The sequence below is a fragment of the Grammomys surdaster genome, unplaced genomic scaffold (genome assembly GCF_004785775.1).
Source record: "Grammomys surdaster isolate TR1022 unplaced genomic scaffold, NIH_TR_1.0 129, whole genome shotgun sequence".
NCBI classification, from domain to species: Eukaryota; Metazoa; Chordata; class Mammalia; order Rodentia; family Muridae; genus Grammomys; species Grammomys surdaster.
In genome coordinates, this window is record NW_021604587.1 from 16567326 (window position 1) to 16588463 (window position 21138).

A 21138-nucleotide genomic window follows, 5' to 3' on the forward strand; every position below is an offset into this window, starting at 1 on the left:
ACACATGTAGATTTTAGAGCTTACCAGCCAGTCTAGGTAATCAGCAGGCACCAGGTTCAGTGAGAGGTCCTGTCTCAAAAATTAAAGGGGAGACTGGAGAGATGGCTGTTCAGTTAAGAGCACAGGTTTGTTCAGCACCCACATGTTGGCCCACATCAGTAACTCCAATTCCAAGATATCCAATACCCTCTCCTGACCTCTCTGAGCACTGAATGCATATATATATGGGACTTGTGCTGAGTGATATATATATATCGCATAGCAAAATACCATATACATAAAATTGAAATGCATTTAATAAAATAATTTTAAAATAAATAAAATAGAGAAGCTATTAATAAAGTCATCCCAATGTAAATCTCTGGTCTCCTTATACATATACCCATATGTACACACACATGTACACCAGAGAGAGAGAGAGAGAGAGAGAGAGAGAGAGAGAGAGAGAGAGAACCAGTGACTGGCAATCAAGCAAAACCAGCATTATTCGGCAAATTTCAATCAAACTAACATAGCTTGTAATTTTACTGATTATTCAACAAATCCTGACATATAAAAAGACAAATTTGTCTCGTTCTGGCATAACATGAACCTAGTATTCCATCTTAAAGTGTCTTTCTGTACCACCAAGCAGGTTCTCCAGGATCACAGAGCCAGCAGTACACCCATGAGCCTCCTGGAGCTCACAGTGCTTTGAGAACCAATAAAGAGGCTTGCAAGGGGTGCCCAGAGGGTCAGATTTAGATTACCCCAATCCAGCCAACACATCTCTAAGACGCTGGCTTTCTGAAAGTCTGCCTTGAAGCCAGAGTCCCATTGCTTTACTCTGTTCCAGTCCAACTCCATTTGCCCTCTGCTATAAAGAAGGCAATTGTCCCAGAGAGCTGCTGAAGATTGTACAGTAAGAATTGCTGAAGTGCATACAGTAAGAAAATTCCAGTAATCATGCCCCAGGTATAAGTTCCTATCAGAATTACTGTCCTAGGAAGGCAGTGTGTGTACAAGTCACACTTTGCCGGCCAAGGGCTCAGCTCTTGTGGACAGAGCTCAGTGAATGGCTGGCAGGATGGGAGAAGAGGAAAGCTCATACCACACCACAACTGAGGCTTTCATCATGCCTATTATCCCACCATCTGCAACATCGAATAAACCAGGCACCAAGGTCATACACATGACATTTTCAGAACATCCTCCAGCATCTCTGTGGGCTCCCTTCCATTAGCCAAGTCAAGGTAAGGAAGAAACGGTGAAAAATGACAGTTTTTTGAAGAGGTATTTGTGCCTGCACTTCTGTGTGTATGTGTGCACCTTGTGTGTGTGCCTACATGAGTTTATGTGCACATGTATGTACAGTTGCCTGAGGAGGCCAGAAGAAGGCACTGGAACTGGAGTTATAGGTGATCATGTGCCACTTGGTGTAGGTGCCGGGAACTGAACCTGGGTTCTCTGGGAGAGTGGAAATCAGTCTGGGCACTGGAGCTGACAGGAAGGTGAGACTGAGAGGAGCAGAAGCCATTGCTCAGGTGAAGGACAGAGGTGCTTAAGTCGTAACAGGGGAATAAGAGCCTGTCCCCTGTCTGGTCGGCAGTGAAAAGCCTCAGCCTCATGTCACCTTCAGCCTTGGTCTGCAAAAGGTCTGAAAAAAAAAAAAGAATTCTGGAGGTTCTAGAGCTTTGGGGAGGGGAGAACAAGAAGAACAAGTGTTGCCAATTTCCTGTACTGGCTTACCTGATGCTCGAATCCAAGGGTGGGGAGTGACAGAGGTCACCACAGTGAAGGGGCCGGGATAAAGCTTAACACCATCCCAGCCATGCCACCCACAACCGAATCTTTGCTTGGATTACTTATGGGCATTTCAAATTCACCGTTCTAAACTAAACACACCATCCCCAACCCTAAATCCTCAACTTGCCTGGTTTCTTATTACAGAAACATCATCCATGCAGCTCCTATAGCTAGAAACCTAAATTCCTCCTCTGGTTAACTCTCTCCTAAACCTCTAGCCAGTTCTGCAGATGTTTGTGAATCTACCTTTTCTCTGCATAATTTTATCTGCGATCATGACCCTGATCGTTCCTCAGTCCAATATCCATCTCCACCCCGGTAATGCTTTCTACAGGTCTATTATGTTAGCCTCTAAATGTGAGGATTCTGCTCTGGGGTAAGTCCCTAGCTCACTTGGTCCTGTAGCACGGGGCTCTTTTGTTTCTTTTATTGGAGTGGCAATAATGGTGGAAATCCAAGTGGTTAGCGTGGGAAGTTGTTGCCCTGATAATTAAGGTCAAACTATACCATTCATTGTCTGGATAGCCCTCTAGGCTTGGTGCAAATTGGAGGACTCCCTTTACCAGCAGGGCTTTCCCTTCTCTGACCCTAACCCACACACACCTCTACCTTCAAAATATCATATAGCCTTGCTTAAGACTTCAGGTTCAACTTCCTTTCTCCTGATAAGAACCGTTCAGCTAGCACCTGAGATTCCTGAAATGCCTCCCCATGCTAATGAGGCTTCTTGGTACCTTAAGCCTTTAGCAAATAACTTTGCCCACCCCGGATATTCCTAGCCCCTTAACCCAAAACTGCATAGCCCTTGAATCAGAGCCACTTTGAAGTAAAACGTTGATGTCTCCTCGAAGCTGGTCCCAGTATGTCGTCATCACTGAAATACTCACAGAGCTTCCAAACCCTCTGTGCTCTTTGCTCCATTTGCCCTCATGGACCGATATCACCAACCATCCCCAGGGGCAGGGAGGGTCACAGGAGGTCATTCCAGGAAGCATGATGACATGCTTGTTTTTTAAAAGTGGGTGCTTCTCTGAAACTGGGCCACATGGCTCTGAGGTTTACTTGGGTTACACACGAATGTCAGAGGTATTTGTACCCAAAATGACTCTCACATGAAATTTGTGTTTTAGTCTTGCACACAAGTAGACACTGTCCAGAGGAACTTGCTCTCCCAAAATGGCTAGATCATTCCTTCACCAAACTCCCTGGTCCAGGAATTCAGACTTCAGAAACATCCCGATAGGTTTCCGATTGTCCCGCTCTAAGCATCTTTAACACACCTGGCGGAGGATGTGGCTCCATGGTAAAGTGTTTGCCTAACACGTGCAAGGTCCTGGCCCTTCAACCCTTCAAACACACACATAAGTGCATGTGTGAGTGTGCACAGGTACCCACTCCCACAATCCCACAAAATGATCTTGTGTCTCTCCCTATTGGTCCTGTTAGTCAATGGGAGGCTCCTCCTCCCTCTCTTCTCTTTCCCTTGTGTCTGTCCGCTCCCTCTCCCTACCTAGCACTGCCACATCCCCTCTGCCCTCTGTTCTTTGTATTCAGGCATTACCCTACTATTCTCCACTCTTCTGAGAAGTGTGGGCACCACTTCGTTGGCGCTGCTAACACAGTGATGCTTACTCTCTGAAAATTCACATGTGGGGAACCGAGGCACACGGAGGTCCAATGGCCAGTAAGGGTGGAGCCTGGGTGGTGGAGGCAAACCACTCTGCTCCCTCCCCGTTAAGCACCCTGCAGTAACCTTTCCCACCCTCCAGAACTTGACCTTTTCTGCCCAGAGGGAGTCCCGAGTACTTCGAGTAGCAACAGGAAGATTTATTCCAAACTCTGATGCAGAGTAAAGAAGCAGGGCCAAAGTTGGTATTATTCAGAGTGTGGGCAAGGTCCTAGGACTGTGGCCACACCATCTGGTCTCACGCCAGTCACGCCCACCTTCAACCCACGTCCAAGCATCTTGACCCCTTCAGGGCTGTTTCAATGCTACCACTGCACCATAGTGGGTTTTGAGATCTCGGGCTGGCCAGTCACCCTAGAGAAAAGAGGAGGGATATCAGACAACATCCAGAAGATCTCAAGAGGCAGCGTTTCACCATCCCGCGCTGAACCCACAGATCCTGGGCTCTTGCTGCTCCCTGGCGGCAAAAGTCGGGAGCCCGGAGCCCCAGGGAAATCGCACCTTATATGCTCCGCTAGGGCAAGGGCAAGCCGAGAGTGACCGCAAGTCTAGAGAGAGGAAGGGAGGCAGCGAGACGCGCTGAGGCAAAGGCCGGGGTGCAGGAGAGCTGAGGAAAGGAGGACAAGGGGACAGCTAGGGCGGAGGACGGTAGTGAGCACCGACGAGGACCCGCGCAGCCTCTGGACGCACGGAGCCGCTTCCCTGGCCGGCAGCTTGCGCTCGCGCCGGCCGCCCCCTCCTCCCTCCCGGCCGCCCCTCCTCCGTCCCGCCCCCGCGCGGAGTCCCCAGCGCTGCAGAGGCCGCCGCCTGCACTGCCGCTCCCGGAGCCGCCGCTCGCCGGACACGCTTGGAGAGGGGAGCACGGAGCCAGCTCCGGCCCTTCCTTTCTTGTGACTCCGCAGCCACCACCAGAGCCCGTCCCCTCTCGCCCACGTTCCCATTGGGACCTTCACGGCCCGGTGGCCTCCGCTCCGCTCTCCCTGCAGCACCGCTCTGCTGCGGCCCCTCTGCCGCGGGAACTTGGGCAGGACCGACGGGACCGGCGCACGGGGCTGGCTCGGGCGCTGCGGCGATGCCCGCGGGCTTCCTCCCCGCCACTTGCTCGCCCTGTGCCTGGGCTCGGGCCCCGACGGCTGCGCCGTGAGATGACTTTCCGAGACATCCTGACCGTCACTTTCGAAGGACCCCGGTCAAGCAGTAGCACTGGGGGATCCGGCGGGGGCGGCGGAGCTGGCACGGTTGGCCCCGAGGGTCCGGCGGTGGGTGGCGTGCCGGGTGCCACAGGCGGCGGCGAGGACAATCAGAGCTCCACGGCAGAACCGGGGGCCGCGACAAGCGGCGAGGTGAATGGCTCGGCGGCCGTCGGGGGGCTAGTGGTGAGTGCGCAGGGCGTGGGAGTGGGTGTCTTCCTAGCGGCCTTCATCCTCACCGCTGTGGCGGGCAACCTGCTCGTCATCCTCTCGGTGGCCTGCAACCGCCACCTGCAGACGGTCACCAACTATTTCATCGTGAACCTGGCTGTGGCTGACCTGCTATTGAGTGCAGCTGTGTTGCCCTTCTCAGCCACTATGGAGGTTCTAGGCTTCTGGGCCTTCGGCCGGACCTTCTGCGACGTATGGGCTGCGGTGGACGTGCTGTGCTGCACTGCCTCCATCCTTAGCCTCTGCACCATCTCTGTGGACCGGTATGTGGGTGTGCGCCACTCGCTCAAGTACCCAGCCATTATGACAGAGCGCAAGGCCGCTGCCATTCTGGCTCTGCTTTGGGCGGTGGCCCTGGTGGTATCTGTGGGACCGCTACTAGGTTGGAAGGAGCCAGTGCCCCCGGATGAGCGTTGCTGCGGCATCACCGAGGAGGTGGGCTATGCAATCTTCTCTTCCGTTTGCTCCTTCTACCTCCCCATGGCAGTGATCGTGGTCATGTACTGCCGCGTGTACGTGGTCGCGCGCAGCACCACGCGCAGCCTCGAGGCAGGCATCAAGAGGGAGCCCGGCAAGGCCTCTGAGGTGGTTCTGAGGATCCACTGTCGTGGCGCAGCCACTAGCGCCAAAGGAAACCCGGGGACACAGAGTACCAAGGGCCACACCTTGCGCAGCTCGCTCTCCGTAAGGCTGCTCAAGTTTTCCCGCGAGAAAAAGGCTGCCAAGACGTTGGCCATCGTCGTGGGTGTCTTCGTCCTGTGCTGGTTCCCCTTCTTCTTCGTCCTGCCTCTGGGTGAGTGATTCCCTCACGTTAGACCCTTCTCCTCTGGCAAGTCCCTTCCTAGAAGGTTTAGACGACCCACAACCTGACTTTGAAAGTTTATCAATGTCCTGGTCGCTTACTGTTGGAGAAAGAGAGCAAGGAGTTCTTGATACTAACGTGTTTTTCCTTTTACAGGCTTTTCATTCTTTCTTACCCTTTGTAGCCATTACAAACCTTGGTCTTGCTTTAGTTTCTTGGAAATCTGGGCAAATATCAGCCTGTATTATGTGATCAGCAGTGTGTATGATCCCCATGTACACCCATCTCTGGAAATAGATGTATTGTGGGTGAGCCCACATGCATGCATTCATTCACTAGCAGCAGACACCAGAAGTGCTGCTTTCTCCAATAGGCATCCATTCAGTTGGCCCCTGGATCTGGTATCTGGGAGAGCCCTGTGGGCTTTCCCTTCTGAAATCTTCTCTTGAAGAGGTTGGAGGAGGGGACTGTGGGGGTGGGAAGAACAGGATGGGAAGTCCGTCAAGTGGACAGTTACTATTGTTTATAGTCATTTACAGAGTGAACCAGTTCCCTTACAAGGGCTCTGCAGTCCTGGGGGAGGTACAACTGTTCTCAAGGGATTCTTCCCACCTCTCTGGAGGCCCTGGACCAGGGCCCAAAGGCCGGAACCAGCTTGGAGAGGAGAAAGAGGCAGCATGTCTAAGGCTCTTCGCTCTGAGTCACTTTGTTCATGGCCGCAGCCTCTGCTGGTGCAGCCAGGGCTTCGCCTCCCTTCCCTTTCCCCTATCTGGCTGCTTGTACCTAAGACTAAGACTAACTCGGGGAAGAAATAATGGTCTCCCTCCTGATCCCCTGGAAGCCTACACACACACACACACACACACACACACACACCACCACCACCACCACCAGCAGCAGCAGCAGCAGCAGCAGCCATAGTGACTTTTTATATCATAACTCAGTTGTATGACCCTTCTACAAATCTCTGTATTTTTTTCATACTACTTGGGAGCAAAATCCAAACTTCTTTCCATAGTCTACAGAAGGTAGCCTTCAAGTTTATTATTGTCCATACTGAAACAGGTCACTATTAGTATTTACAGTAGGACCATGGGTGTGAACTGCAGGAATTCCCAACAGATATCCTCCCCATCTGAAAGGGACTATTCCAGGAAGGGCTGCCTCTCTCTGCCCTGACCTGACCCTCAGTGGGTTAGTTCCTTGCCAAGCCTGTTACCTATCTCTGGTCTTCTCTTTGCTTGTCTCAGTCTGGACTGCCCCCAAACCTCTTACCTAATTCCCAACCTGTGGGTCTCTGCTTAAACGCCCCTTTGGCTTGTGTTTCCCTCACTGGCTTTCCAGCTTTTCCTTTCAGTTGTATCCTCACTGAACCCAGAACACCTGGCATATGAGGAGCTATATGGTTCTTCACTGGGGCACAGGCCTGGTGTCAGGCAGCTTGAGTTCAAATTCCAACTCTGTCTCTCACTAGCTAGGCAGCCTTGGGCCTCTGTTTCTTCATCTTTAAGTGACGATGGTGATGGCAATCCTGACCTCAATAAGTGTTGTAAGAGCCAGTGAAGTGTTAGCATGAATGTAACTGAGACATACATGAATGTCATACAATAACCCCCCACCCCACTCCAGCTCAGGTGAAGGAATAAAACCCCCACTTGAAAATCATCCAGCCAACTTTGGGACTGGAGAATGTGAAAGCAGTGACATTGGAGGAGGGGAAAGATGTTGCAATGACCTGTGTGCTCTCTCTCTCTCTGTCTCCCTCCAAGGCCATCCCCCACAGCCCTGCCCTGGCCTTGCCCTTTGGAACTTGTTTAAAGGCACCTTATTCCCCTACCTGTGTGTGTCTTAGCTCACCCCAGCCCCTACAGAGAATGCTCAGCCTGGGTAGAAAATACCACCTACCTTTTTTTACATTTTCCTTTAATTCTTTTAAATTTTTTTCTGTCATAGAATAAAGCACAAATGAGGGGAAACTAATATAGTAAGTGCCCAAGGGCCTGTGGTCACCCACTCTGAGCATGTGCTGACCTGGCTGTATCTACCTTGTATCCCCTCTCCTTGCTACTTTCACAGGATAGATGACAGCTGAACTCAGTGCCCCCCTTCCTCTTACACCTCCCCAGAGAGGATGCTGACATTTACCACTCCCATGCATGTGCTAATGCTCAGACCACATGCATGGCTGGTGCTCGGACCACATGCATGGCTGGTGCTCGGACCACATGCATCTGCATTAATTTCAAACCGCAGCACTGTTCTGTGTGTCTTCAGAATCTGTACCAATAGCACCCACTGTGCATCTCATTCTTCCGAGTTTTTCATCCAACATTATGTCCTTGAGATTCATGCAGTGTGGGGCCATTATTGGAGCATTTGAAAGTACTGCATGGTGTGTCGATCCATTCTCCCCCTGAAGATTAGGTTGTTCTCCTCTTTCATGGCTAAAATCAACATAGCCAAAGACCGCTACTGTTTTCAGAGGCCCAGATCACATGTTCCCATCTTCCAGGAAATCATCTCTAAATCTCTGTGACTCTTGCCCCTTGCTGGCATGCACTGCTCGTTCTCTGTCCCTGTATCTCTGCTGTTCCTCCCACATGCTATGGGAACCTTAAAGATGTCTAAATCTGGCTCCAAGAAGGGATTGCATGGATGTATGAATATGCAAAGCTATTGAGCTGTGTGTTCTAGGATGTGCATGCCAGCTCAAACTCCTGGCAGAGCTGGCAATAATGAACAAACAGGACAGATGCCAAGCAAAGAAGCAGAATATTCCACTCTGCCCTATGTGGTTTGGAGGGCAAAGAGGAGGGCAGAGGCTGCTGTGGGAGAGAGTGGCCTGGAGGCTGTTGAGGCAGGAAGGAGGCCAGGAGGCATGGACGTGCCCAAGGCTTGTGAGGGAAGATGTGCCCTTGAAAGAACATTCTGGGCTGTGGCACTTTGTGGGGAATATGGCCTTCAAGGGGACAACATGTCTTACCTTGGAGGTGCTAGGATAAAGGCTTGAGGGGACTTGAGCAGAGAGGTTTGGGATGAGGGTACTTGCAGGAGCATGGGGTATAGTCTCCCAGGAAGATAGCAGCAGAAGGATGGAAGCCAGAGAGAGTCAAACAGAAGTTAAGAAAGACAGCTGCGAGAGGAAAGGGTACAGCTACACAGGTGGGAAGCCTTCAGATCCACGAGAGTGTGCCAGCTGCAACAAGCACCAGACACAGAGGCACTGGGAAAGCGAGATATGTGTCTACAAGGGCCATGACAATACCACACGGCCACTATCTGGGAGCCACAGCACTCCCATTCACACATTTGTGTTCAGGAGACCCAGCAGCAATGCAGGTGTGGCTGGTGAGCAGAGACAGCAAATATGGGGTAGCTGGAGCCCAAGGGGAAGTCTGGAATACCAGACAATGCTGTAACGGAGAGCTGCAGACTATGACCTACCAGCCCCACCAGGCTGACTGGTCATAGCAGATGTAACCTGAGCACAGAGGACACTGAAGCTGTCTGCCTAGTGAGACCTTGTCCTCTCCAAAAAGAGCAATGATCTATTGATCAAGCAAACATCCTGCAAAGAGGGGCCAACAACAGTTCTACTGAATTGTGAGGTTTCCTGAGGGCAGATGCCAGGCACACAAAATCATAAAGGTTCCAGATAAGCAACGGGTCATCTTATTACCTCATTTATGTCTGCCTCACTCTCCCCATTCGGAATAAGCATGGGGCATATATTCCACAGAGGGAGGCAGAGGGAACTTAATGGGAACCTTAGACACCGTCTGTCTGGTACCACATACAGCTCCAGGCAGAACAAGAAGGGAGCTTTCGGTGCCACTGCTGTGTGCACACTGGCAACCCTTGCCCCAGTGAATGGCCACTGCCTTCTTGCTGTGAGTCTGTTCCAAGCATGGCAGCACACACACACACACACACACACACACACACACAGAGAGAGGACAGGGCTGAACTGGGTAGTGCTTCCTGTTCACTCTCAGATACATTCTAAGTCAGACTGGAAAGAATACAGACATCGCCTATATGGAAAAAAGAGCTCTTGACAGCCCCGCCAAGGACAGACACATTTCCTCTGGTCCTAAGCAAGCTGGCGCAGGGTTATGTGCCATGAAGAACATCATAAAAAGCTATATAAATGGACCCTGGTTACAAGCAGCCCAAACTTTGGTGTGTATGGGCAAGGGTAGCAGTCAGAGCCACTACCTAGGAATTCTCTGAAAAACTTCAAGACAGAGAATGGCTAGCATAGGGTTACACTGCCAGGACAGAACTACCACCTGATCAGAGCTGCTGTCCCTGGGAGGACATGTGGTGCATGGGTCTGCTCACCCCCAGCCATCTAGGATAGGAGTTTGGTTAGACATAAGGCAGCCTTTCCTATATGCCCATTATGCCAAAGGAGCCAGGGAACAGGGACCCCCAACCTCTCGTAAGCACCAGTTGCAGGAGAACATCTGTTATCTTCAGGGAGCCTTTGGGGGGTCACCCCTGTCCTCAGAGTCTTCAAGGCTCTATGATCTATATGGCAAGTGCCCCTCAGTGAGGCCCAGAAGTAGGGCTGCCCTGGAAACCTCTGCATACAGGATCCCGCCTTACCTCTTGCCTTCTGGTGGCACTGACAGATCCTAGCTTTTCATTTCCGTCTCTCTGGTTCTTGATCAAACATCACTGGCTTCTGCAGCGATTTTATTTTTTGCAGTGATGAGGACTGAACCCTAAAAGATGTGCTCCACCACTGAATTACACCCCTGGACCCTGTTGCTAGCCTCTCAATGCCACCACCCAGGGCAGCTTCAGAGGCCCTGGCAGAAATCCACAAAGTCCATCTAAACCCATGAGCCCATTCTGCCATCTGGGAGCCATAACTGTCCCCATGGTACAGAGGACATCTCTGACCCTCAGACATAGTTCATTGCTTGCCCCAGTGCACTATGCTGTCAGCATTCACTGTGTATCAGTGTGAGGGCTGAGGAGTCTTACCTGATAGGCACAGAAGAGTGAGTGGTGGTGTTGGTGAGATACCCAGGCTTGTCAGACCTGGAATGGGCAGTTCTGGGAGAAAACGTATCCAGAGATGAAGCCCAAATAGGGGAACAGAGAAATAAACAATTTATTCATAGACTAGTCTACTCTACAGCAAAGAAAAATAACAAGTGAATTTTGTGGACATTCTACTGGGCAGAATTAGCCAGGTCAGGAACATAGTGTGTACTATATGATTTTATGTGTAAGACACTCAAAAAAACAGGCAAAATCCCATCAGAGTGATAATTTAAAAAAAAATCAGAATAGTGTTGTGTGGAATGGGGACGATGAGTGCCAACTGGAAGCAAGTGCTAGAACTTTCTGTGGTGCTGAAAATGTTCTGTATCTTTCTTGCTCAGGGACAGATGCAAGTGTCGTCATCATGTTATATATTTAATGCACACACACTTACATTAGTGCATGCAGATCCAAAACCCTGGTCTATGTCAGTGTGGCACCTTATACATAGTAGGTACTCAGCAAATTTGTGCAGCTTGGGGAAGTGACAGAGCCCGTGCTTTGCATATCCTGCGTGCCAAGGGTCTAAGGGGGTTAGAACAGCCTCGTGGCTTATTCCATTTCACTTTTATTTTATCAGAGTATTGTGGCATTCGTTGTTTGTTTTATACTAAAACCATAAGTGTGCCCACAATATTCTTTTTTTTTAAATATTTATTTATTTATTGTATTGATGAGTACACTGTAGCTGTCTTCAGACATACCAGAAGAGGGCATCCAATCTCATTACAGATGGTTGTGAGCCACCATGTGGTTGCTGGGATTTGAACTCAGGACCTCTGGAAGAGCAGTCAGTGCTCTTAACCGCTGAGCCATCTCTCCAGCCCGCCCACAATATTCTTAACTATAGGGACAGTGTGGTACAGCTGGTCCCTAGCACCTGTCATCTTATCAGACTCAAGCTTTAACAGATCCTGTTGAGAAACTGAGGGCCCAGAAGAGACATCCATTCTCTGGTATTCATGGTGTTTTCTAGTGTCAGGGTAGCACTGTTGTGGGGGGAGGGGCATCCGTGCTGAGGAACCTTTGAGAAGCCTTCGGGATCCACGTGTGCCCTTGCTTTTCCAGGCGACTGCGAGTTTCAGGCTTGGCTGGTATTTTTCCGGCCCCAGGCCTAGCATTCACTGTTTCTCTTTTATGGGAAGATGACAATTAACAGACTACAGCGAGAGCTCTCAGCTGCTGACTGGCACTGGCATCTCATTTACCATCAGCTCTGGTCACAGGTTCAGGTTCAGGACAGAGCTAAGAAATACAATGCTTTTAGGATACCCAGAAACACTTGTCATACCTAAATATTAGGGTCACAAACTGTCTCCCCACTCTCATTCCTGGTCTAGTCATCAGCGTGGCACCATTGCGCTGAGTCTGGTCTATGATGGCACCTCGCTCTCCAGACTAGATTGACTTTCCCTCTCCCCCGTCCTTCCAGGGCCGTGTTGGAGTCCCTGTGACCACCTTACTCCTCCCACTTGTCGCAGTGTGTCTGTATGAATCCACATGTTCTGCCCTCCATCCTTGGCGCTCTCATTGTTGAGTTCAGCCTCAGCCTAGCTCTTGCCTCCCTGTCTCTAACTGTGCTTCCCATTCCTGAGAGCCAGCCAATCCCATGACTTAGCACCTCGTTTGCTCTGAGCACCTTTAACTCCTTGCCATCTCTTAATTCCTGTGAGTCTCAAATCCAGAATTGAGCCCTCTGTTCTCCCAGGTTGTACAGTGGTATACTGATTAATGCATTCTCATTGGCTCCGGGAAAGCCTGATTTGTAGCATCTGCCCATTCCTGCATCGTAGCCAATTGTCATGTTACTGAAAAACACCAAGATTCTTGAGAATGGAACAGCCAGCTTTAAGAGCCGGTACAAATCATTTAGCTGAGCATGCCAAAGAGTTATCAACTCTACCTCGCTCTCTGCCCAGGGACAGCCTCAGGGTGTCCTCAGGAGTCTTTATTGGTTCCCTTCAGCTCTAATTCTCCTAAGTTCTTTCCTTTCTAGTGGCTCTGCTTCTACCAGTTTCTGCTAGGCTTCTGTATCTTCTGTGTCCCTTCATGCATGCAGCACATAGACCTACCTAGAGCTGTCTTAAGATATTCGCCCCTGCCCCCGCACGGTTACTTCCTGTGCTCTACCCTACTATCTCACTGGTATCTTTCCTCCCTTATATCCACTTGTAAAATATCCCTTGTCACTTCCTAAAGAATATTCTGATATTGGTCCTCCTCCTCCTTCTCCTCTTCCTCTTCCTCCTCTGGCCAGCAATGTCTCAGCCCACTCGGGGCTAGTTTCTCTCCTCCAAGGCACATATCTGCCTGTGGCACCGTCACCAGTGGCTACCCAGTAGTCACACTCCAGGGTGCTTTCAAGTCCTTCCATCCTCTCCTGTTGTGTCAGCCTTGCCTCTCGGACTCTCGGTGTCCCTTGGGTCTTACCCTGCATGCACACTTCTCTGGCGGTACCCTCAGCCTCCCTGCATGCACACTTCTCTGGTGGTACCCTCAGCCTCCCTGCATGCACACTTCTCTGGCGGTACCCTCAGCCTCCCTGCATGCACACTTCTCTGGTGGTACCCTCAGCCTCCCTGCATGCACACTTCTCTGGTGGTACCCTCAGCCTCCCTGCATGCACACTTCTCTGGTGGTACCCTCAGCCTCCCTGCATGCGCACTTCTCTGGCTGTACCCTCAGCCTCCCTGCATGTGCACTTCTCTGGTGGTACCCTCAGCCTCCCTAGGAGGCTCTTCTTCCCCTTCGATCCCCATTTAATTTCAGGTCCACATTCCAGACCTTCAGACCATACGAATTTCCTGTCTTGCTGTAACAAATGGTCATTGATTTAGTGGCTTTAAACAATGAATCATCTTCTGGGGGTTGAAGGTCAAAAGTCCTCAAATCAATGTCCTGGCAGGGCTGTCTCCCTAGGGGAGGTAGGGAAAAGATGTCAGCTGACCTTCTGTAGTCTCAGAGACAGCTCTGGTCCCTCCTCCTTGCACGAGTTCTGTAGTGTCCGCCATCACATCACCCCTGACTCTCACCCCCTGCTGGGACCCTTGTGACTTCCTTGTGCCAGTCTGGCTTAATTGCAACAGCCATGAAAGGTCTGGACATCCCAGGGCCCTCACTCCATCTACACTTCCACACCCTGACACTACCCTCCCTCCCTGGGCTCACCTTTCCACTCCCCCGACTATTTACCATCTTCCCACATGGCAGGTGGCATCTCAGCACCCTCAGGAGCCCACACCTGAGCATCAGCCTCACTTCCTCTTCCACCCCTCTCTACCCACTGAGCATCTCTCTTCTCAGCCTGTCCCATATTCCCATTCCCACCACCCCGCCTAAACAAATCAGTCAAATATCACCAATGTCCTGTGTGCTGACTGCTGCCAGCCTTCCTAGGAAGACCTGACCCTCCTTACAGTGCCCCAAGGCCAATGCTGCTCTGTGTGTGAGAAAATTGACAGGGAGGCTAAGTAATGTGACCAAAGTTCCCAACTCCCTTGGTGTAAGGTCTAGCATTGGAACCCAAGCACTTTGGCCCCAGAGTCCCTGTTATTGCTTTTCCTGAATGAGAGATTGGGTTGGGCCAGGGTAAAATGTCAGTCGGTAGCCATACTTTGAGCTTTAAATATCACCCAGCCCCTCAGCCCCTCAGCCCCTCAGCCCCTCAGCCCCTCAGCCCCTTCACAAATCATCCTAGCTCTGTGCCAGATGTCCTACACTTGCTAGTCATGAGGAAGACCTGAGCATGGTTATAGAGCATAGCTTCTTCCTGGGTAGCCTGGACTCTGACAGACCAAAGCTGAAACCGCATGGTTCTTGAGTTAAGCCCCTGGTTCTTGAGTTAGTGGATGATTTGCCTTCCCCACTTTGCCAGTGACAAAACAGAACAGATGTTGGCCCTGTGCTTGGGCAGTGTCTAGGTTGTTCACTGCTGGGATACCTGCCCATGGTGACCACTTCCAGGAGGAACCTTCTGTCCTAGGCAGAAGTTTCTCCCCTGAACAAACCTGGGAGCACTCTCAGTGTTGTCCAGAGAGGCTTCTTCTTGGAGCCAGTCCAGCCTGACTGAGCACAGGGGCCACTGGGCAGACCTGCAGACTCTGTCACTCAACACGTATGAGGCTACAGATTGGAGAAGGGGAGACCCGTAATGGGGAAAAGAATGGGACCAGAGTGGAACATAAAGGGATAGGCAAGGGGGTGAGAAGAGAACACAATAAATGGTAGGACCCAGCACATGCCTACAGGAGGCCAGAGACTGAGAGCCTGGGCTCCACATCCATCATGAACTCTGAGAGCTGCCCTACCATGTCCTATGTCCCTCAGCCCATAATAGAGGCCAAGGTTCTCTGCCAGCTCTAGAGAGCCCAACTGTCCTGAAGCAGGCAATCCTGGAGGGCAGAAGAACATCAGGTCCATTCCAGATCTATCTCAAACAAGAAGACTGTGCCAGTGACCCTTCACCTCAGTGCCTTCAATATGCCCATCTGTGTCCCCTTAATCTCTATGAGATACTGATCTTACCTAGGCCATTTCTTCCTGACAGCCCTCCATGATTGTTTTCAAGTGTTTCTTTTCATTCCCTCCCTCTCCTCTGCAGCCATCGGAACTTCCTGGATTTTTCTCTACACTATGAGGTATTCTTGCTGCCTCAGGACCTTTGCTCATGCTCTTTCCTTTACCCAGAATTTATTTTCCCAAGATGAATATCTGGCTTCCTCCTTATCAGGTCTCCCTTACAGGTCCTCAGTTTAAGTACTTAATCAGAGACATTTGTCTGGCTGTAAGAGACAGAAGCCAGAGTCTCTTGAGGAGGAGAGTCTGTGAGCACCAGTGTAAGAGCCACCAAATGACCAGGTGGGAGATAGGGAGCAACTGGGGTTTGAGTTCCTTCTCTCCTGACCTTGCTGGTGGGAGGAGGCATGAGTATCTGAAGATGGTGGGTTTTATCTCCTTGGATCTCTCAGCCAAAGGACTAGCATGCTCTCAACAGAGGTCAGTAGTGGAGGGAGTGCAAAAAGCAGGGGTGGGGGTGGGGACACAGCCTGATACTTCATGGCCAGTCACAACTTATGCTCAGGGCTGGCTGTGAGTTCTGACAACCTGCCAAGGACATGCTCCTTTCTGGGGATGCCAGAAGAGACTGTTAATCACAGAGCCTGCCCCTCGGCCTCAGAGCTGTCCATCCTCCCCAGGGCTTGGCCTATTTGCTCGTGTCACTCTGTCTTTCCCCAGATCCCAGGAGCTCCTCCTCAGCCTGTCTTTCTGCTCCCTGAAAGATAATACTGGCCTGGGATAAACCAGGCTAAAAGGAGCCCCTGCCTTCATTGGTCCAGTGTGTGCCAGGCTGGGCCAGTCAGCACGTTTACCTGCTGACCAGACAGATGCTCTTATGACCAGCAGTGTCCACATTTCAGGACTCTAAGCTAGACCTCTTACACCGCATCGGTGTTAACGTTGCAGGCTCCATGACAAATCCTGAGACAGCTTACTGAAAAAGGGAGAGCTTTCTTTTGGGTCATTGTTTGGAGGCTGCAGTCTGATTGGCTGGCCCATCATTTGGGGGCAGGTGGCGGGGCAGCATGTCATGGCAGCAGTGAGTGGCTGGGAAACAGAAGAGGAATCACACACACCCCCTAGTGGCCTAAATTCTCTAGCTAGTCCCTACTTCTTAAAGGTTCCACCACCTCCCAGTAGCTGCATGGACTGGGGGACCACACCTTCTGGGAAACTAACAACCCTCTTCCAGGACTTGTGGGAAGGCAGGCAGGTGCAACCAAGCCAGCTGGATGGACACTGAGCAGGGGTGTGGGTGAGGGGCTGGAGGGAGGCCCAAGTAGGAGGACCTCCTGTGTCTTCCCCACCCCACACATACTGTGAAACAGGAAGGGATGCATCTACACCCCTTCAGACCCAAGATCCTTGCAAAGTGTGTGAGCTGTGGAGAAAGCATGGAGAAGGGGGGAGGGATACAGGGAGATGGAGGTGGAGCACTCCAGGCAGAAGTGACACGATCTACCCCAGCCACCTGGGACCACAACAAGAAATGTCTCCCAGAACCTGCTGCCCGTGGACTCTGCCACCTGCAGCAAAAAAGCCTGGATTTTCTAAGCCATATGTCTGCTCACGGTGGTTAGAAAAGAGAGTAAGAACTGGTTGTGGCAGAGGCTGTCCCATCTCCCTCAGACCTTCAGTTTACACAGACCCACTCCTAAGTGCTTGCCTGCATCTCTTACCCACAGGCTTCCATAACTTACTCGTTCTTGTAGTCCATCCATGAAGCAGGCAGAAAATGGGGAAATTTAATAGCTGAAGAAATCAACTGGAGACTGATGGGGAGGAGTGTTAGGTACCCACATCCCTCCCCACTGGTGGGGAGACCCAGAGAGCCCCTTTGGGGTTGAGCCTCAGTTTCCCACATTAGCAACTGACTTACTAGCATCCCTCCACCTGTGTCAGCAGCTACCCAAGGTGTTTCCTGCTCAGGCTAATGGCTTATACTTGAACCCTGTCTCAGAGCTTGCTTCTGAGAGAACTCAAAAATAAGTCAGATCTCAAGGGAAGCAGAAGGCAACTGTCGGGGCTGGAAGGCTGCCTTTGAATCCCAGCCCCTTCAGGTATGAGAAATTCCTTGTTCCAGGAAGACTCAGCACAAGTCAGTTGTGCATAAAAATTAAAGTATCAATGTTTGCAATAAGACTGGGACAGCACTAAAACATGTCATATTGTCCATAGATCTTAATAAAACCAGCCTGGCAACGACCACTGGACAACATAGTCCACTGATGTGTCAGCCACAGCTAAACAGACAAGATGCAGTCTGAGTCAGAGTGGTATTTCCAGCATTTGGTGTGACTTCGCAGCCATTGAGGGATGTTATTCTTGAGGGCAATCTTCCTGCAGGACAGGGTCCTTCAGGCATTTTACTGGGACTGCCTATCCCTTCTCCTAGGGGAAAAAGACTGAGTCCTAGTACCCATAACCGCACCATATTTCAGCTACTGTTTCTGACCACTCTCTAAATATAGACAGTAGGCCCTTTCCCAAGTCTGTTGGTACCTCTCTGAAAAGCCACAGGACAGGGGAGGGATACATAGATACTAGGGATGGGTGAGTGGGTGTGTGGGTTATTTGGTCAGTTGGTTTGCTTGCAGTCCTGGGAACTGAACCTGAGGCTCTCAAATGCTGCATGAGTTCTCCACTACTGACCCATTACCTCTAGCCCAACACATTTAGATTAAAATCCTGCTAAGCACTGAGCCCTGAAATTTATGAATCCCATCCAGAGAAGCATTATTGTCTCTAGTTCACAGAAAAGAAAGTGAGACTTTCAGTGGCCAAGTAGCTTGCCAAAGGCAGCATGTGAAAGTTTTAAATGGCTGGGCTGTGTGGTTCTGACCTCTCCTTCCACCATCTCAGCATCAGGGACTGTTTCTCCACGTGGGTAGTAGGTGATATGCAAGGACCTCTGCCTTATTTGGGGAAATCAAGTGCAAAGAGAAAATGCCATAATTTGTCAAAGAATGCCATGCTTAGCATTCTCCGTCTCTCAGATACTACAGGCTTTGTCTAGAATGAAGCTTTTGCTGAGGATGAGGCCCGTGAGAAGGTGGCCTCTGGACTGTACCTCTGCACTCATTCCCTTTCCCTCAGAATGGCTTCCTTAGGGTCCATATTGGGGATGCAAATGGAGATATTTGTGGAAGACAAGGTCTTAGTGCCCATTTGTACTTGTCTGGTGTTCTGTTCCCCCACCTAAAACCATCTCAGCTTTTCTTCAACACTTTCCCCGGGACAGCCCTACAGGGCTACATTCTGCCATGGGTGTTGTGCTCTTGAAGCTTAATTCTAGACTGTGTCTCTCACCTGCTTAAAAATACCCAGGGCTCCTAACTCCCCACAGAAGGAAAGCTATGACTTCATTCAAGGTCCTCCATTATGGAGCCTAGATGAGATGTGTTGAGTTCATCCTACAGGATAGCCACGGGATGCAGGATAGTTCTGTGCTTGTCCAGTCCTGCCTGAGTCTGAGATGGTTGGAAGCTGTTGCTGAGCCTACGAGCAGCCCTGAGCCCCACTGGTAGTCACACTGTCACCCAGAGCCAGCACCACGTTCCATGACTCCTTCACAGTACCCAGCACTGGACAAACCTTCTCTCCCTTTCTGTACTCAGGCAGTAGAGTACACTGCAGAGTGCCATAAAATGCTATACAAAAGATTGCAAATGGACTCATTTTTCTGGAAAAGATTGTCAAAATATTTTTACATGAGACGTAGCAGAATCGTGTTTCTCCATCAACGCATAAAGAACAAGACCTTCTGGTGTCTTCTAGAGACTGCCCTCGGCAGAGAGACCTCCACACAGGCGGCAGTATCTAGGCTCCACAGCAAAGACGATTTCTGTCAGTCTCTCAGAGACTGCTGTAGTCGCCTGGCTCATAAGCCTGGCAGATGACAGCCTCTGCCTCATCTTGGGAAATGTTTAGAGACATTGCTTCCACTTTGGAGCTCAGGACACACGCAGTCTCCAGTTTCTACACGAAACTGGTTGCAAGTGGTTTGTGGTCTCTTTCTGGTTGGGATTTGTTGCCTGTGCCCAGATAGTTTTCTATCAGGTCAGAAAACAAGAAGATGGTTCTTTTTTCCCCATCTATGTTAATAGAGACACTCCTGCCCCCTTGATAGCACCTACCTAGTGACTCAGCTTCTGGGGTCGGCAGCAGTCCTTTGTCAACCTCCCTCCTAACCCCATCAGTTAACTACCCTGCTCTCTATTCCCTGCAGGCTCTCTGTTCCCTCAGCTGAAACCATCAGAGGGCGTCTTCAAGGTTATCTTCTGGCTGGGATACTTCAATAGCTGTGTGAACCCGCTCATCTACCCCTGCTCCAGTCGCGAGTTCAAGCGCGCCTTTCTCCGCCTCCTGCGCTGCCAGTGTCGCCGCCGTCGCCGCCGCCTCTGGCGAGTCTACGGCCACCACTGGCGAGCCTCGACCGGCGACCCGCGCACCGACTGCGCCCCCAGCCCTCGCATCGCGCCCCCTGGGGCCCCCCTAGCCCTCACTGCACACCCGGGCCCGGGCTCCGCAGACACGCCAGAGGCTCAAGCTTCGGTCCCCAACAGTCGAAAACCAGCCTCCGCCCTCCGGGAATGGAGGCTGCTCGGGCCGCTACAGAGACCCACGACCCAGCTGCGTGCGAAGATGTCCAGCCTGTCCCATAAGATTCGCTCTGGGGGCGCGCGGCGCGCGGAGACTGCGTGTGCCCTGCGCTCGGAGGTAGAAGCAGTGTCCCTAAATGTTCCCCAAGATGGGGCAGACATCTGCCAGGCTTGTGAGCCGGGCGACTACAGCAATCTCCGGGAGACTGACATTTAACTTCCGAAACTCAGGCTGGGGGAGGTGCTGGGGCCAGGGGTGGGGTGCTTTGTGGGATGCTGCCTTCGGATCCAAGACTACCAGGGTGGCTGCTCCATCTCACCCCAGAGCAATCGGAGCTGGACCTGGGGTCGGAGCACTTCGAAGGTGGTGGGTTATGGTGCCGCCTGCTGGACATCATTGTCCAGAGCTCTTCCTGAAAGGGAAGGGCTGCAGGATTCGCCCTTCTCATCCAGTCTAAGAAACTGCTTAGTCAGATCCTGATGTCTAGGCAGAAGACTTGAGGTATGGCTACTCCCCTTGGGGAGGAAGAGGTACAAATTCTTGTTTTGCTGCTCCCAGGGGAAAGATCTGTGGACAGTTTCTACTCCTGACTGCCACCTGGAGGAAGTCAATGGACCAACCCTAGAACCTGCCAAACAGCAAACTTTGGTGGCATATTGGATGCCCGCCATACAAATCTGTTGTTTTTCCGCCCTGGGCCCACTGTCCACTTCCCCGCACTCCTAACTGTATGTACCCCTCACCATCGCCCCGCCCCAGGGCCTTACTGTTTACACTGTGTACATAGTTCATTGTGCCTGTCTGTGCCCATCACTTCTCACTGGGATTCCAGGCTGCCAACAGGGGAGAGCCTTATTTATCATTTTGAAACCTATTTATTGGTAAGAGTACTTATATTTTGTTCAGACTGTGCAAACTGTCCATCTTTGGCCTGTAATGCATATAGAGCCTTTTTCTGAAATCCTTAGACCATCACAGGACTGTCTATGTTCACCTTGCTAGCTTGTGGAGAGGGGGACATATAGGTCATATTTTGGAGCTGGTTCTCTCCTTTATCCATGGGGTCACTACTGTCCTTTGGTTCCTTTAGCAAGACTAAAGGACTTCGGAGCCTTGTTGGCTTTTAAGAGTCACATACGCACAGACTTTCTATCAGCCCCCCTAGACGAATCTATGATGCCCTGAGGGCCTTGGGGAGCATACTGGCTACATCATGTAAGTGGCAA

The 21138-nt window shown here is 51.1% G+C and overlaps 1 protein-coding gene across 1 annotated transcript; it reads left to right on the forward strand.

Moving 5' to 3' along the window:
- Nucleotides 1–4143: 4143 nt before the first annotated feature.
- On the forward strand, nt 4144–20879 carry Adra1d (adrenoceptor alpha 1D). Its single transcript, XM_028755774.1, has 2 exons — nt 4144–5686; nt 19539–20879. Exons 1-2 carry the CDS (start codon nt 4618–4620, stop codon nt 20126–20128), a joined length of 1659 nt encoding a protein of 552 aa, XP_028611607.1. The 5' UTR covers nt 4144–4617; the 3' UTR covers nt 20129–20879.
- The last annotated feature ends 259 nt before the right edge of the window (nt 20880–21138 follow it).